Source organism: Cnephaeus nilssonii (genome assembly GCF_951640355.1).
Source record: "Cnephaeus nilssonii genome assembly, chromosome: 18".
Taxonomy (NCBI): Eukaryota; Metazoa; Chordata; class Mammalia; order Chiroptera; family Vespertilionidae; genus Cnephaeus; species Cnephaeus nilssonii.
Genome location: NC_137089.1, coordinates 45,850,259 through 45,869,145, shown reverse-complemented (window position 1 = coordinate 45,869,145; position 18,887 = coordinate 45,850,259). Strand labels below are relative to the sequence as shown.

General features: G+C 42.4%; 1 protein-coding gene across 2 annotated transcripts; it reads right to left on the bottom strand.

Annotated features, from left to right (window-relative positions):
* Positions 1-2,501: 2,501 nt before the first annotated feature.
* Positions 2,502-12,829, bottom strand: ZNF572 (zinc finger protein 572). 2 transcript variants are annotated; one of them, XM_079795869.1, is made up of 3 exons: positions 9,610-12,829; positions 7,537-7,650; positions 2,502-6,563 (listed from the first exon to the last, which is right to left on the bottom strand). In XM_079795869.1, the coding sequence occupies exons 2-3, from the start codon at positions 7,613-7,615 to the stop codon at positions 5,053-5,055; spliced, it is 1,590 nt and encodes a 529-aa protein (XP_079651995.1). In that variant the 5' UTR covers positions 7,616-7,650; positions 9,610-12,829; the 3' UTR covers positions 2,502-5,052. The 2 variants fall into 2 exon arrangements, with proteins under 2 accessions (XP_079651995.1, XP_079651994.1); XM_079795868.1 differs by having other exon boundaries at positions 2,503-6,563; positions 8,686-12,829.
* Positions 12,830-18,887: the final 6,058 nt, after the last annotated feature.

Below are 18,887 nucleotides of genomic sequence, written 5' to 3'. Positions count from 1 at the left end.
GGTTATGTTCAGAGACTGAGATTGTCTTTTCCAGATATTTATTTAACACAGGTTCACTGTGGGAATTATAATTTATAATAGTAATATTTCACAAGCCAATAGCATCTAGGATACTGTCTTTTAAACTGATAACATTACAAACCAATGACAGAGTTCACTACCGTACCAGGCAAAGGGGAGATGAGAGTCCAAATTTAGTGAAGTAATAACTTTCTCCAAGTTTTGTTCTTGGTAGAGTCAGTTCTTCCTGCCAACTGCCAGCTTAGGTCCCTCGCAGTGCTGGGGCCAATAGCTAGTGGGCGACGGCACCGGTTGGCAGGCAAGGTGAGCTGCTCCTAAGGTTATTCCAGGGACCTGTACATGGTATACACCATTGCCTACAGAGAATAGCCTCACCGAGGCAGGAACATATGTCTCTTCTCTTCCTGCTGCTGCTGCCGCTGCACCGTTTATCGCCACTGTCACTGCCAACCCAGGGCAGCCTGACCACAACCTGGACCAAGTGTCTCATGATCTCTGGAGAGCTATTTAGCTGGTCCAGCAAAGAGTAGCTTTGTCCAAACCAAACCCACTCAGTAAATCCTCCTAAGTTCTTGGTATTTCAAGTTTAAATATCTATCACATTTGGAGTATCTGAGTGGCCCTGTGTAGTCATAAGGGTCCTTACAAGTGAAAGAAGGACTTAGAAGATGAGGACCAGAGAGATTGCCCCATGAGAAAAATTTGGCCTAACAATGCTGGCTTTGAAATTACAGGAAGAGGGTCAGGAGCCAAGGAATGCGTGAGGCCTCTACAAGTTTGAAAAGGGTTCCCGAGAGTCTCCAGAGGAAAGCAGCTCTGTTGATTTTAGCCCATTTTGGACTTCTAGCCCTCTAGAACTGTAAGTTAATAAATTTATGTTTCCACAAGGAAACAGTATCACATGATGGTTTTTTCTCCACAGGTTCTTCTAGATAAGGTCTCAGTGATGCCCATCAGCAGGTGTCAATGACATCCTGGCACAGCTTCCATAATTTAAACCAGAAGTGGGAAACCTTTTTTCTACGAAGCACCATTCGGATATTTATAACATCATTTGCAGGCCATAGAAAATTATCAACTTAAAAATCAGCCTGCTATATTTGGTCAAACTTTTAATTAACTAAACCCTAATACCTTGGCAGGACCAGACTAAATAATTTCAGGGGTCTTATATGGTCCAAGGGTGGGCCGAAGTTTCCCCACCCCTGATTTAAACAAATTCACCCCTGGGTCAAAGCAACTTCACTTAAGTCATAAACAAGTTCATTTGAAATCATAACAAACGAATACACAACAGGGGCAAAGAAGTAAAACAAAGAGAGGTAGGTGTGTCATGAGTGCCCTGAGAGAGTGGGTGAACTAGGAACCATGGAAACAGGAGACAGTCCTTCACTGGCCAGGAGGGACTCAGGTAAGGTCTCTGGGGAAGTTAAACATGAATTTGTTCAGGACAAGCATGCTAACGGGAACAAAAGTGTGCAAGAGTCAGGGTGAGAGATGGCCCTTGTTATAAAATGATAAAACTTCCCTAGAATTTAGTGAGCTCTAAGGTAAGTGCCCTTGCTCACCCATTTTATAACACTGAACCACCAACCTTAAACCCTATAACTCATGTACAAATCCTTTCTGCTGTTTGGAGCACAGCTGAATTGTCACCTTTTCCACCAAGTCTCCACTGACCCTCACCAAGTCACAGAATGGTTTATTCATACCTATTGCTCCAAGCTCTGACAGTACACTTAGGGTTAAGTCTTATCATCCCACTAGTCCCTGTGTTCCTTGAGGGAAGGATCTGTGTCTGATAAATCAGAATCATCCACAATATCTACCACAATGCTTTGAACTTAATTTATCCTCCATAAGAATGTAGTTAATGAATGAATGAATGATGAATGACCATAGTATAGTAGGAAGACTGGGTGACTAGAATCGGGAGACTTAAATTCGGGCTGCCACTAACCAGCTCTGTGACCTTGGACAAGTCAAAAGTCAGTCACCCTCTGGGTGGGGAGAGGCATATGTCTTCCTTACAGTCCTGCCCCAGACACTGCTGAATTTAAGGAAATATGGCACCAGTCATCATTTTCACCCCAAACATTATGTTGTATCTGCTACTAAAATAATCACGGGTCAAACCCTTTCCTGGGCATCATATGACCCCTAAAACAACTTTCCTCCACTGTTCTTCCTCTTAGTACTTCTGGGCTTTGGCCTCAGATCACTTCTCTAGTTCTTAGAGCAGCTTCTGGTGACATTTACTGGAATTGTGCCCAGGGCTGCCCAAGAAAATACCCAAGTAATTCTTAAAATGTTTCAACCAAAGTGTCATTCAGCTGACCCTAACCCAAGAGAAGGGAAGGAATAGGCTGGGGAAGATTATCCAAACAAGCTGCCTTAAAAGAGGTTTCAAGCATTTCAAGTTATTGACCTTGAATTACATGTTTTTCTCTCCCACCCTCTCCAAAAGGTATATAACAAAATTATTTCACTGGAGTAATTTAAATTGATAAACATTTCTGGAAAGTAATTAAGTAATATGCCTTTAAAACTTTTATGCCTTTTGACTCAATAACCTCATTTTTAGGAATTCACTCTATGGAAATAGAGATGTACACTAAGATTTGTGTAACAACACAAAGCAAAAAAGCAAAAGCAATCACAACCACCATACCAAAACAAAACAACAACCAAAAGACAAACAAACCCTGTTCAACGCAGTGTTATTTTTAATAGCAAACAACTGGAAACAATATCAACATCAACATCAAACAATTAAATTGTTATGGTACCTCATTCACTGCAGTATTATGAAACCATGAAAAACCGTATAATAATTTAAAACAAGTAAATTGAAAAATGATGTGAAATTAGGAAAAAAGACAATAATATATAACAATTTGTGTGTGTGTGTGTGTAACACACAATAATATATTAAAAAAGTGGTTATTGGGAAACCAGAACTTTCATGGTAAGTGATCTCAGAGGAAAAGGACTTGAGGTGATTTTTATTTTGGTCTTCATACTTTTATATGTTTTCTACTTTATACTTCTTTGTATATTTTAGCAACTCCGACTTTAATGATCAGAAAGTAAGCTATTTTAAGAGAAAATCTTCCACCTGTATTTGTCAGTCTAATCAACTAATACTTTTTTTAATCTGACCATTTATCCATGGCTCAAAATTAATCTTGACCCTTTTTCAACTAAAGCATCCACTTCATCCCGCACTGTGTCAAATCCTAGGATATTTATTGCTTTTACCAGTCAAGCAATGTTAGACCAGCAACTTATCTGTCTTAGCACCCACAAACTACCTCTGCTTGTAAGTGGCCACATGCCCACTATGTTATGATTGCCAAGCATCCTGTATCTTTTATAACCAAGCATTTGGACCATCTATAGCCTTGACTTGATTCCTAGTTCACTGGGAGAAGGTGGGAGAGGGAAGGAAGGGAAACAAAATAAATGATAGAAAAAAAATAATTTGGGTTTAGAATATAGTTGAACAAGGCAGAGGAGGTTAGGGTTAAAGAGGTAAAAGAGAACAAACACAAAATGAAAGAGGTAAGGAATAACAGGAAGGGTAATTTTCCAACAGAACAGGCAGCAGTTACCCAAATGCCTGCCATATTACAATACTGATGTGCTACATTATCAGCCTACTCACTCTTAAGTCATGCCCTTCATCTTCACAGGATAAACAATAACAAAAGGATTGTGCCATTTTAGTGGATCCTAAGGACACCCAGGTGTCTGAGGCTACCTTCAAAATGATCCAACTGGCCAATGTGACTAAGGAACAGGATTTTAAATTTCATTTCATCTTAATTATATAAATTTAAATAGACACATGTAGCTAGTGGCTATTCTATTAGTGCAGTTCTAATACTACAGAAGTTAATGTTCAGCAATTGAAAATGCATTTTTTAAAATGAATCTTTTCTTCCTTAAGACCCAAAGAACAACCAGGAAATCAGATTATTTGTTCAAAAAAACCTTCCTCTGGGTAAATCCCTGAGACTAGTAATGATTTATTGCCATCCAATCAGGAAAGAAAAAATAAGGCAATTCAATGGGCATCTCGGCTCCAGGCTCTCAGGTGTCGTTTTGTTTACTCCCAGAGTTACACTTTAGGTTTTCTTTTTTTCTTTTTTTTAATATATCTTTATTGATTTCCAAGAGGAATAGAGATGGAGAGAGAGATAGAAATATCAATTATGAGAATCATTGATTGGCTGTCTCCTGCACAACCCCTACTGGGGATCAAGCCTGCAACCCAGGCATGTGCCCTTGGCCGGAATCAAACCTGGGACCCTTCAGTCCACAGGCTGACGCTCTATCCACTGAGCCAAACCGGCCAGAGCACACTTTAGGTTTTCTTTTGAAGCTCTACCTATCTTACCTTACATCAAAACAAATTTCTTCTTTTTCTCCATCCATGGCAATATCTCTCATTGGGCAGATTCAATGACCTAGTTAGTGATCTAGATCTTCCCATCTTCTTAACCAAGAGGTTGACCTTTTCTAGATGTTTTGGCAAACAAACCAAAGAAACTTTGTGTAGGAAGCGGCTATAGGGTCAGGCCTCGGACTGACCTGTGGCAGAGCCACATACAAGTCCCAGCTTGGAGGGCAGAGCCCTCCTAGCACAATTAAGGTTGGCCTTATAGTCCTCCCTTGTTCCTAGGCAGCTAATGGGCTGTGGGAGGTGCAGCAAGTGCTGCCAAAACAAGGCTTGAGTAACAAAATAGATTTGAAACTCGCAAGAACATGTAAACATGTTGACCACTCCCCTTGTTTTGCTTTGTGTGATCTGACTATAAAACAAAGCTTCAGCTTATAGGCTGTGTCACTGTTTCCTCATCCAGGCAGTGATCCACCTGGTCCCAACTGTATTCTCTTGTCTGTCTTCTTTAATCCTTCACCGCCCCTCCTCAGGTTCACCCCTGGCCATGCTGGACACAGTTCCCTTTGTAGTGCAATGATCAGAGAACACCTTAATGTCCCAAAAAGAAAAGTGGACTTTGGGACTTAAGAGGAAGATGAATTTGGGACTGAAAATGATGAGATGATGGCCAGTTCCCCTGAACAGTCTTTCCAAGTCCATTCAGGAGGAAAATCTTCAACCTCAGGAGACTTAAAAGACTTTTGTATGTGAATTTTCCGATGCTGACTGAGGTAGGCACTTCTGCTGAAGCATTTCTCACAGTCGGTACATTTGTAAGGTTTTTCTCCTATGTGGGTCCTCCGGTGCCTGATAAGGTTAAAGCTTTGACTAAAGCACTCACTGCAATCAGGACATTTATAAGGTTTCTCTCCTGTGTGTGTCCTTTGGTGAATCACCAGGGTGGAACTCTGACTAAAAGTTTTCCAGCACTCAGAACATCTGTAAGGTTTTTCTCCTGTATGTGTCCTCTGATGTCTGATGAGATGGGAGCTGAGGCCAAAACTCTTTCCACATTCACAACATTTATATGGTTTCTCTCCTGAGTGGGTCCTACATTCTTCTATCACACTGCAGTTCTGACTCAAACTTTCTTCACAATCTGAACTTTCATAGGGTTTTTCTCCTGTGTGTGTTTTCTGATGTGCAGTGAGGTTTGAACTTCGACTGAAATTCTTCCCACATTCTGTACACCGGTAGGGTTTTTCTCCTGTATGTATTCTCTGATGCTTTATTAGAGTAGAATTACAACCAAAGCTTTTTCCACATTCAGTACATTTGTAGGGTTTCTCACCTGTGTGTGTCCGCTGGTGGCGAATCAGGCTGGAACTCTGACTAAAACCCTTCCCACAGTCAGGGCATTGATAAGGTTTTTCTCCGGTGTGAGTCCTCTGATGTTCTATTAGGACGTAACTGTGGCTGAAGCATTTCCCACAAACAGCACATTCATATGGTTTTTCACCAGTGTGTAATCTGTGATGCTGAATCAGGTGAGAGCTGCTGCTGAAACTCTTCCCACACTCAGGACATTTATAGGGTTTCTCTCCTGTGTGAGTCCTCTCATGGATAATAAGATGGGAGGTATTGCTGAAGCTTTTCCCACATTCCCCACACTGGTAGGGCTTCTCTCCTGTGTGTGTTCTCAGATGTTGAATCAGGTGAGAGCTGTTACTGAAGCATTTCCCACACTCCGAGCATTTATAAGGTTTTTCTCCTGAGTGGGTCCGTTGGTGAGCACGCAAATGAGAACTGTTATTGAAGCTTTTCCAACATTCAGAACATTTGTAGGGTTTATCTCTGAAGGATGAATTCTGCTGGACAGAGGCACTGGCATGTTCTCCTGGGTCCCATCCCCCATCATTGGGTTTTTCTTCCTCTTTTCCTGTAGAATTTTCCCAATTCTCTGACTTGCCATTATTCTCATAGAAACCATCACACCAAGTTTCATCTCCTTGGGACCCTGTCAGTGGTATTTCTTTTGTATCCTCATGCTTACAATTTTGTGGACCATCTCTTTTAGACCATTTTGAGGCTCTCTCTTTATCTGCCTTATGGTTATTGTGTTGAACAGTTTCTAAATTATTCTTACTTTCATCTCCTGCAAAAATAAACAAATATTTTAAATATAGTTCCTAATCTCTGACAGGGTAATTCTGAATTGCAATGGAAATGAGGAAATAACAAAATAAAACCTTGTAAATTATTTTATATAAAAAATGTTTTTAAAGCTAGTTTTACTTAACATCAGAAGCAAATGAAATTTTTGTACTTAGTAACAACACTAATCAAGTATTTGAACAGTTGTCAGCAATTGCCAAGGGATGTATTCATTAAAAATAAATTCGCTAGTTTTATTCTTAAAGACCTAAAAGAAAAAATGGGATCTGAGTAGAGGAGAAACTGAATAGGACACCATCTGAGGTGAAAACAAGACAATATCTGAGTAATAACTGTGATAGCCACTACAGACATACCTCATTTTAATGTGCTTAGCTTTACTATATTTCACAGATGTTGCACTTTTTACAAATTGACAGCAAATACCTGCACCAGATTATGATTTGCTTTATTGAGATGCTTGCTTTATTGTGATCTGGAACTGAAACTGTAGTTTCTCCAAGGCAGGGGTCCTCAAACTACAGCCCGCAGGCCACATGCGGCCCGCCGAGGACATTTATCCGGCCTGCCGGGTGTTTTTGCCGCTACTGCCTGTCCTGCTTAGTAGCCGACTTAGCAGTGTGCATAGGAATTTGTCCATAGTTTTTTTTTTTAACTATAGTCCGGCCCTCCAACGGTCTGAGGGACAGTGAACTGGCCCCCTGTTTAAAAAGTTTGAGGACCCCTGCTCTAAGGTATGCATGTATTTACTAAGAACAGTATCTTGCATATAGTATCTCATTAATCCTAAAATGTATATATGACATTTATTTTTCTTAAAGAGAAAACTAAGGCTATAAGAGTTAACACAATTAAAGTTTGTCTCATTCTAATACCCTGTTCTCTCTACACACACTATAGCACATCTTATAATGGATTTCCAAAGTATTCAGATCATTTTCTTGATCCCTCACCTGTAAAAGAGCTTTTCAAACTCTTCCTTCCGGTGAAGCATTTACAATCTGAGACCAACAAGTTTTTCTCTTGCTCCATCACAATGATCACAACCAGGTTCACGATCAGAAATCCTGTGGAAGGAAACAGGTCATGTTTGGAGGTATTTGTTAAAATTTATTCTTCCTCCTTCCTTCCCAATCATTGTAACATAACAATTGTAGGCATAGAATGGTCTGCTAATAATACTGAAAATAAGAAATATGATCTTTAGAAGTCCTTTCAGAAAATCCTTTCTCATATGCAAGTGTTTAGAATTAAAAGTTAACCCAAAAATTTAGAGAAAGCTGGCAATAGTAAAGCCATGTTATGAGCCTTAAAGACATTGAAGTCATTAAGGTCCCTGAAAATGGCTATAAGAAAAAAAAAAAGTTAACTCAATATATCTTTTCCAAGGAAATAATTTTAAAAATTAAAATTTCACATTAAAATATGAAGATCAGGCTTCAAAAATAGAATGAATACAATACTAATTGTCCACTCAGAGCTTAGAAACACTTTTAATTATAAAACAAAGTTTTTGTTTTGTATTGGGGCAGGGGAAAGGAACCAATAATAAGACTTCAAGAATCAATATGCAGGTGTAAGAAGCCGCTAAAGAAAAAGCACCCTGTTTAGTTTAGAAAGAATAACTTGGTCCTTGACAGAGGATGAAACCTTTTAAGTCAATTTCAAAAGAAAGGATTTCTATAACCAGTAACAAGAAATTAGTGCAAAGCAGGGCTAGGATAATAATTTTAAACAATAACCACTAACTATAAAAGAAAGCAAATGAGAGACTTCTTTCTTGCCTCTAAGTCTATCATAATCCCAATGTCCATTTCAGCCTCAACTTTGTCTTCTGCAGCCAAATACAATTCCTGACCTACTTTAAGGAACCAAAAAATGTGATCTACCACTGGGAGGCAGTTATATATGAACTTGGCACCCAAGTTAATATGTAAAGAATACATAACTTGGGGGAAATGAAAGCCTAAAAGAAAGATATACAAAGGTGTGCATATGAAAAACAAGAAAAAGTTTACTACTAGTGAAGTAAACTGAATAACTTACACATACTATTTCTCATTTAATTCTCACAACCCTCAGGCATATAGACCATTACCAACCTTTTATAGATGAGTTAAAAAAGACATCAAGAAATTTTCCCAAGGCCACACAATCGGAGAGTGGGAGAGCAGGATTCAGTCCCAAGTCTGTTTGGACACTGACTTTCACACACTCAGCTATTACAGTAAACTAGAGCAGGAAGCAGAGAGCTGTGCATAACCCCAAACTGCAAATGACCCTCAAAGAAGGCCTTTATTTAGAATACATTCACTGGATGAGAACGGATGGACATCCCTAGCAAATGGAGCTGGCATTCCCTAAGCATCCTGAGCAATTAGGGATGTGTTATAAGAAAAGGGGCAACCAGTCTCAATTATAAATATCCCGTGTTTGAGTGGGGGAATGACAGCTGAATAGGAAAAAGAAAAAAAAAAGGTTCAAATGGAGTAATATGTTTTGCTTTCTAAGTTATATTTCTATCAAAGTTCTTACAAAGGAAGCGAGAGCCTGGGTAACAAGCCGTGCCAGCGTTCTCCCTGCTAAGAAACTCTCACTTTTGACAGTAGAGGGGTCCTCGGGTGCACTGGCTCCCTCAAAGGGCAGCACACTCAAAGCCATAAATGGTTCTAAAAGGCTGTCCTTACGGTGTCACTCTATAGAGCAGGCCAGTCTTCTCTGTCAGCGCCCAAATAGGCATTAGGATGGGGCCTGAGTGCACTGACCCAAGCCTGGCTAATGAAGAACCCTTGGCAGGGACCATTCCTGGGGTGCCCTGCGAGGTGAGGTTCCGGGAGACCAGAGCGTCACCAGCTGACCAGATCCTTAAGGGACTCCGCGGGCGAGGGAGGCGCAGAGGCCCCGGACAGGGAGAGGCTGGGCCCTCCGTCCCTCGCGGCAGCGGGACCCCCTCCGGGACCGGCGGTGCAGCTTCCACTCCTGCCCGCGGCCCTCTGCTCCCCCCGCCCTCCCCGCAAAGAACTCACTGTTCTGGGGGCTACACACTAGGCGCCCTGCACCCCCCGCAGGCCCAGAAGTCCGGGAGGAAGGAGCCCCTCTCCTTTTGACCCCTCCAACCCAGGGTCCTAAACTCTCAAACCGCTAGATGGGAGCGAGAAGGAGCCGGCGTTTCCGGGGCCTCTCTAGGAAACAGCGGCAGCCAGCTCTCGTTGTTCTTAACTCTTAGGGCCCCGGGCGGAAAGGAGGGAGCTGGTGGGGTTCCTTCCCTTGGGCTGTCATTCGCCTTCTGTGAATCTCATCCCTCACACTTGTCAGGTGCCTGTAATAGGGGCCTGATTACAGCTTGTACGTTTCCTTGACCTAAGGGCATCATTACTTATCATCATCATTAGAATCAAAATAAATCGAGTATTTATTAAGCACCTTTTGTTTCTGTTCTCACCGCTGTGGACAGGGATATAGGTAATTTAACTACCTGTAAAACAGTTGGGGAGCTAAAGCATCCACCCACATATAAAACAAGTCGCTTACAAAGCACCGTTATTGCTAATATTCGGAGATACAGTTAACCTCTCCTCTTTTGTTACAGAGAAAATAGAAGCCAATCTCTTCATACCAAACTTGTAAATCTGTGTAAGTCTGCAATCCTCACACTCTCTTTCTTCCTTCCTGTTACAACAGAGGACTGGACCTTGGCATTTAAAACAAGCCCTTTACTGGTAGTACTCACCTTCCCTCCCACCTTCTTAGAATCCTTACACTACCAACTAACCTCTCAATTCTCACAGCTCCGTCCCAAAATAGTCCCTCAGTTTTAATGATCTTTCTCACAATGTTTCTACTTTATCACTTTCCACTCACCTTTCTCCTGCAGCAAACAAATCACTAAGATTAGTAATGACTGTGTTGTTAGGGCGATTGGTATTTTTCAGTTCCCTGTTCCTTTCTTCAGTTTAGACACTGCTGAAAACTTCTAGAAACACTCTTTTGAGGTGATAGCACACTGTCCTCCTTTTTCTCCACAAGCTCTAGTCAGTCCAGTCTCTTTTACAAGCCTGGTCTTCACTAATTGTTGAGGCTCCTCAAGGCCACCTAGACCCTCTCTCCTTTTACCTCCAAATGTTCCCTGTCTAGGCAATCTCATTCACTCATGCATATTTTTAATACCACCCACACGGACAGCTCACAAATGTATATCTCCAGCCCAGGCTACATTTTCTGTTTGTTTGTTTGTTAATCCTCACCCGAGGACATTTTTTCAATTGATTTGTGTTTAGAGAGTGAAAGGGAGGGAGAGAGACTGAAACATTGATGTGAGACTGATCAATTGGTTGCCTCCCGCCTGCACTCCAATGGGGCGGGGATAGAGCCTTGACCAGAATGATCAGAATCGAACCTGAATAAGACCCTTCAGTCCTGAGGCTGATGCTCTAACCACTGAGCAAAACAAGCTAGGGCTGGGCTACATTTCTGATTTCTTCACTCTTATACCAATGGTCCAATTGGCATCTCATATTGTAGATCCCAATAACACCTCAAAATCAAAATGTCAAAAATCAAAATCTTTTCTCTTTCTTGCCTCATATGCACATAAAAACAAAATAAACTAAGCCTGTTTGTCTTCCAGTATTCTCTCAACCATCTATCTGATTATACAGAAGCCCAGAAGTCCTTATTGTCACCTCTCTTTCCCTTACCTTTACCAGAAATTTCTGGGGTGTGTAATGACTCAGAGTTCCAGTGTAATTCTAAGGACGGGCAAGAATATGAGTGGATTTGAACTTTCTTCCAACCCTTGTCTGTGGGGTGCCTCGAGGCAAACCAAGACAGACTTATTTTGATTTGGGAAAATAAAAGAAATATGACAGTTCTTGTAGATGAATGGCAGGGTGTGTCGCACAGTGTATCCCAAGATGGTCACCACAGTATCTCCCATGCTACGTGTTATTCTTCCAACATGATGTTGACACTTGTTCTATAAAGGGCCAGACAATAAATATTTTTTTATTCTGAGGCATGCCATATTGCTGTAACTACTCACCTCTGTCCTAATTGCCTAGAAGCAGCAACCTGCAAAATTAGCAAATAGACATGGGTGTGTTTGGATAAAAGTTCATTTACAAAAATCCTGACCATTAGCAGGATTTTGCTGACTCCTACTCTAGCTATGGAGATCAAGGTAGAATATTAAAGGTGTCATTGGTTTCTCCTCATTGCCTTTGATAAAATGCAAGAAAATGGGGATAAAGAACCGACCCTTGAATATATAGGAGCTAAACGCACTGCATTTGACAAAATGTTTTTCTCATCCCAGCCTGTTCAGGTGGTAAACAATGTAGAAATTAAGAAATGGTTTCTAGGAAAAATCCAATATCTGGCTCAAAAAACATGGTCTCAGTACAAGTCAGCAACTTACAAAAGGCCTTTTATGCATTTTACCTGTGTGACTTGAACTTCTCTGCTAAACAAAAGGATCCCAGTGAGTCTGAAGGGTCTCGTCCCACAGCAACCACACTAAGAAGCCATGGCAGAAAAGGGCTTATCTCATGAAGATTTGTGGGTGTAGCTTTTGTCTAATAGAGTGAATTTTACATCAACATGCCAAAAGCCTCAAGATTTCTGAAAGTATTATATCAGCTGGAACTGAGGGGCACAGAGATAGCACAACATGATAAGAGATCTTTTGATTCCCCCAAATTTTACTGGCAGAAAGAATACTATGAAAACTACTCAGCCACAAACATGGACTACTGTTGAAGGAACCAAATTATGCTACTCCAATATGCCTCTTTAACATAAAAATTATTTTGAGCTGAGGGCAATTAAGAAGCAACAAATGCAGGGAAAGCTCTCTCTCCCTCCTCTTTTTCTGCATAAAGGCAGGATGTAAATGCTCCTTCACTGGAGACGGCTCTGGACTCTTATCAGAACCAGAGGAATCTGCAAACAAACAGTACTCCATTAGTTTCCCTTCCCCCATATACTTACCTCCCTACAGTCTGCCTTCATTGGAAGCCTAAAACTGCTTCCTTTTGTCTTATCATTTCTCTATAGATGTATTATTCTTTGTTGAAAATGTTATATGAGCCAGAGTTCTAAATGATCTCTTTGAGTTACTCTTTCCCTGAGTTTCTCCCATGTACAAGGGGTGGGGGCAAAAATAGGTTTACAATTGTTCCTATGGAAAAATAATATAATAATTAATAAATAATACAAGAATAAACTCTGTTTCACATACTCACAATCGTAAACCTACTTTTGCCCAACCCAGTAAATGAGATGATACATGCTAATAAACTTCTGTTTGTTTTCTTTTTTAAATTTGTGTTTTTGTTTTTGTTTTGTGTGTGTGTGTGTGTGTGTGTGTGTGTGTGTGTGTGTGTGTGGTTTGTTTTTTGGTGTGTTTTTTTTGTGTGTGTGTGTGTGTGGTGTGTTTTTTTTGTTACATGTATCCAAGCTGAGAACTTAGAAGGAAAAGGATTTTTTTTCTCTTTTCCACTAGCAATAAGATAATATCTAAATTTCAGGAGCTTTCTGTTGAGCCTCGTTTTGGCAACTGTGTTCCTCCCATTGGATGCCAAACTGCTTGTGGTTTTCAGAACACAGCTTGCTCTTTCACCCTTTTGTGCCTTACTGTCTTCCACCATATCACTGCTCCTGGCATGTCTAGCCGTGTCCCTCCGTCTACCTCTAGCTGTGTAGAAAATGTACACTCCTCATTTCAGCTCAAGTATCTTCTCCTTAGTTTAGTACCCTTTTACTCTCCCAGGAAGACTTAGACCCTTTCCCACCCCAAACTGTATTCTGTTTATCAGATTGTGTTCTATGTCCCCATAGGTTCTGAACCAATTGAGAAATAGGGGTATCAGAGAAGGATCAAAAAGAACATCTTTGTGACAGGTAAACCTGGATTGGAGAGTTGGCCTTGGGTCCAAGACTTCCCACACGTCCCCATGCATTAGACTGGCTTACTCTTTCAGTTGTAGGACAGAGAAGTCCTGCCCCAGAAATGTTATTGACCACATGCACAAGAAGCAGATAACAGGTAATACATGTTCCACGGGCAGGGAGATCTTAAGAGTACCCAAGGAGGGAGAAATCACACACACACATGTTCAGTTCCCCCCCCCCCCCCGCCCGCCACCGCCTCATCTATTAAATAAGTTGTTGTTTCTGACCCTGTAAGTGATAAAGGGTAAAGTCTGAGGCAGTGGAATGAAGGGCAGAAGATTTCCACAAAAATGGAAGTTCTTATTTTATAAAGCTGCAAAAATAAGCTCTCCTTTAAATCTATAAGATTCTTGAAGGTGCCTTTCTTTTTTTTTTTTTTTTTTAAATTTCTTTATTGATTAAGGTGTCACATATTTGTCCTCATCCCCCCATTTCCATCCCACACCCCTCCCCTTGGATGCCCCAACCCTCTGTTGAACTTAAGCATTGGTTAGGCTCATATGCATGCACACAAGACCTTTGGTTGATCTCTCCCCCCTCACCCCACCCTCCCCTATCCTCCCTCTGAGGCCCGATAGTCCGATCGATGCCTCCTTGTTTCTGGTTCTGTTCTTGTTCATCAGTCTATGTTGTTCATCATTTCCCCTAGATGAGCGAAATCATGTGTCACTAGAGATATACTTATAAGAATTGAATGTGCGACGAGCAATAATAGTTATGCTGACAGGCAAATGAATCAGTCTGTAGTGAGTTTCTTTCTGGACCAACAGTTCTTTTGAGACCCAATATCAATGTCCACCGGTTCCCTATGAGTACATGTCGGCACTGACCCCTCAGCTCTGGATGGTGGACAAATGGTGGTAATGCAGGTCCGACTCCCTCTGGTTTGGTCTCGGCCGGACCCAGGGGCACTGATTCACCCGGATCCAGGGGCCCACGGCCTCACCCGGACCCGGGGCCAGGCTCACCCGGATCCAGGGGCCCACGGCCTCACCCGGACCCGGGGCCAGGCTCACCCGGATCCAGGGACCCACGGCCTCACCCGGACCCGGGGCCAGGCTCACCCGGATCCAGGGGCCCACGGCCTCACCCGGACCCGGGGCCAGGCTCACCCGGACCCAGGGGCCCGCGGCCCCCCCCGGACCCGGGGCCAGGCCCACCCGGATCCAGGGGCCCGCGGCCCCCCCCGGACCCGGGGCCAGGCCCACCCGGATCCAGGGGCCCGCGGCCCCCCCCGGACCCGGGGCCAGGCCCACCCGGATCCAGGGGCCCACGGCCTCACCCGGACCCGGGGCCAGGCCCACCCGGATCCAGGGGCCTTGAAGGTGCCTTTCAATAAACATCATAGACTGGATTCAAACAAGAATAAATGAACCAACTTGCTCACCAGGTTGTCTTATATTAAAGAAAACTGTGTGCATATCTGTCATCCAGGTTAGCAGGAGAGTTCTCTGAACACAGGAATCCTGTTTTAGTCCTACATTCCAAGCACACAGCACATAGTAAAATGCAATGGATACTGAATGGTTAAATGAACTCCTAGGATACAAGGTGTGGACGTCATTGATTATATATCCTATTGTGAAGCCTGGACAATTCAAGTCCCTTTATTTCTCCTTCCACTTTTCTTGTTTCCTTTGTTCTTTCACTCAATTATTCAGCAGATATGTAGTGTCAGCTACTATGGACTCCTACAGGGTCAACCTGAACTGAAGTTTGTGTAGATTCTCCTCACACCTAACCGATTGATACAGGCACTAGTAGGTGAACTTCGGCCCTTCCCTGCTACGGCTGCTTTCAGGCATCAGTGTCAATGATAAAACAGTTCAAACTGTCTTCATAGGAGTGTTTTCCGCTTCAAGTTACAGATGACCTGACTTACAGTGGTTTAAGCCATAAGGATATTATTATTAACTTAAGAAATGTCTAAGGCAGGCAGTGCAGGATGGATTAAGCAGTTCAATGATTATTTTCAAGAACCCATGCTATTTCACTCCTTACTCTCCATCATCCTCAGCATTTTGATGGCATCTCCCCCTCGGGCTTCTCACTTCCTGGCTACAAGATGGCTGTATCAGCTCCTCCCATCACACTGTAGCACCACAGTATGCAAAGCAAAAAACAAAGGGAAGAGGACAAAAAGGCTTTATTTTTATGTCCCTGTCTTTTCCTAAGGAAAAACATATTTTCAACCCCCCTCCCTAGACTTCCACTTCTGTCTCATTGGCCAGAAGTTGATCCCATGCCCTCTGATTAGACCAATCATTGCAAGGGGGAATGGGATTGTTGTGATTGGCTGAGGCCAACATGATTTATCCTCTGGAACTGAACACATTGCCCAAACCAGGTTAGTAAAGGGAAAACTGACGATAACAAACTGTCTGCCACAACAAACATGAAACAAAAGGAGAAGCTTCTGGACAGCAGTATCCACAAGCTTTCTGAAGGGCATAGAATCTAAGATAACTCCTTCAAATATCACTCCAGTACTTTCATCCATAACCCCATCCATTGACAGACACTGAGACTGCTTCCATTCCTTGCTATTGTGAATAACATTGTAATTAACATGGGATATAGATATCGCTTCAAGATAGTGATTTTGTCTCCTTAGGATATTTACCCAAAAGTGGGATTGCTGGATCATATGGTAGTTCTATCTGTAATTATTTTAAAAGCAACCATACTGGGTTTTTAAAAATATATGTTTGTTGATTTCAGAGAGGAATGGAGAGGGAGAGAGAGATAGAAACATCAATGAAGAGAGAGAATCATTGATCAGCTCCCTCCTGAACACCTACACTGGGGATTGAGCCCGCAACCCCGACATGTGCTCTGACCAAGAATCCAACCATGACCTCCTGGTTCATAGGTCAATGCTCAACCACTGAGCCATGCCAGCCAGAGCCATACTGTTTTTTTATAGTGGCTGTACCAATTTACATTCCCACTAAGAGTGTTTGCTATCCTGCCAGCATTTGTTATCTCTTGTCTTTTTGTTACAGTTCTCATAACAAGTTGTGAGGTAATATCTAATTGAGATTTTGATTTGCATTTTACTGATGATTAATGGTATCCAGCACAATTTTTTATACTTGGCCATTTGTTTGTCTTCTTTGGAAAAATGTCTAGTGAGGTCTATTAACCCTTTATTAGATGTGCCATTTGCAAGTATTTTCTCCCTTTCTATAAGTTGCCTTTACCCTTTGCTGTTCAGAAATTCTTCGGTTTGATCTAATTTCACACTTTTGCTTTTGGTGTCAAATCCCCAAAATCATGCTCTTTCTCCACCATGTGAGGACACTATCAGAAGGCAGCCATCTTCAAGCCAGAAACCCAACCATCTGACATCCTGAGCTCATTCTTGCAGCCTCCAGAACTCTGAGAAAATACATTTCTATTGTTTAAGCCACCAAATCAATAGTACAGTATTTTGTTATGGCAGCTCGAGCTGGGTGATCAGAACAGCTCACACTAAGCTGTCAATAGTCATGCAGGAACATCTGCATTTTAAAAGAGAAACTGGTTAAAATGATGGGCTCACTAACTAGCAGGTGGTGCAGAGCCATCTGGTAGGGGGCAGTGTGATGTCATAATCAGCAAATTCTTTGCCTCATGTACAAGATTTGTGACCCTTTCCCAAGAAATTGAGCTTTCCTAAGCCTCAGTAACTTGGGTACAGTGATGCCCATGCTCCAGAGCTATGAGGATTGTTCTGATTCCTTTTAGTGGTGGGCTTTCTGAGGTCTCTGGTTCCTTTTCTTCTCGCCCTCATGCCACCTCCCACTGCTTCCTGCATTATTTGGGGGTATACACAGAGAATAGCTACTGAAATAATCGCTGCTCCAAGTACATTTCGCTTGCTCAGTATCCCCAGGATGGAGTGAAACAGAGCCGCGCCTTGGCTTAGGGAGAGAGGATAGGCTTCACAGAGCTCCAAAGCTATTGGAAGCCCAAGAACCATAGAGTCCCCAATGCAGGGGCATGACTATATTGAAACAGATACCAAAGGAGATTGCGACATGTTTTTTGAAGGTGTGTGGGAAGGTTGGGTGTGGGGGTTGGGATGGGAGGAAATGTCCCGGACGACTTGATTCAGGTGCTAATGGCAAGTCAAGGGCATCAGTGGAGCAGAGTCTAGATTGCCTTCTCATTCTTTTGTGTTCACCACTCAGGATGGCACTTTCCTTATTCATATTAAATGCTCAATATTCTGAACTGCGTCAGCAGGTGGCTCCAGAGGCAGCTATTTGGTGAAATTGCAGCAAAATGTAAATTATGCTGCAGAGAAACCCAACCTTGTATACTGATCCAAAGGAATCTTGACGCAGACATAAAGTGATATTGTACCAACTAGATTAAACAGGAATAAGCCTGGGTATAATAGAAGATTATGAGCTTGGATACTCTGTAATGTGAACCATGTGAAATTACTAGAGAGAGAGAAACAGAGACTATTGTCCTGAGTGCCACACCACTTTCCAGAATGTTAAGGGCCAGTTTTCCTCCATGGCCATAGATTTTCTCTAAGGTTAGTTGTCTTCAAATGTTCTCATCTAGGCTCCTACCCAACTGCAAGCCAGTCTTCCTCTGGAAAACAAAAGGTCAAGACTAGACAGGCTGCATTCCTAGTAGTACTATAGGAGAATTCCAGTTCTGGGAGCCACGGGGTTGTAGAAACCTACAAAACTGGTCTCAAATTATTCAGGCACCTAGAAGAGAAGGAGAACATTTCGAAATTTGAGGTCTGAGTACGTGTCATGAAGCATGACATGCTATGAAGCAAGCGAAGGGCACTTGATTCTTTTGTAAATCCACCCAATGCTGGAAAAGAAGGGTGGTGACAAGCCAAAACTGAAAATAGCAACATTTCTCAAGGACATCTTTCCACTTCCTGTTTCTGGTTCCAAGCCTCTACCTCCAACTCTGCACCTGCCCTCCAATTTCAGATTGATCTACCATCAGTGAGCCCCTACCAGTTGTTACCTCTTTCAGCCCCTGCATTTAAAAATATTTTTATTGATTTCAGAGAGGAAGGGAGAGAGAGATAGAAACACCAATGAGAGAGAATCATTGATCAGCGGCCTCGTGCACGCCCCACACTGGGGATCAAGCCCGCAATCTGGTCATGTGCCCTCCCCGGGAATCAAACCGTGACCTCCTGGTTCATAGGTCAACGTTCAACCACTGAACCACACCGGTTGGGCTCGGCCCTTGCATTTTATTCTTTGTCTCTTAACCCATCCTTGTGGGCACTGGCCAGGTTGAACAATATTTGTGGAATCACAGACCAAGAGTTGGAAGGAGGTAAGGTAAAGAAGAATAGTATTCAGTCAGTGTCTTTCCCAGCCCA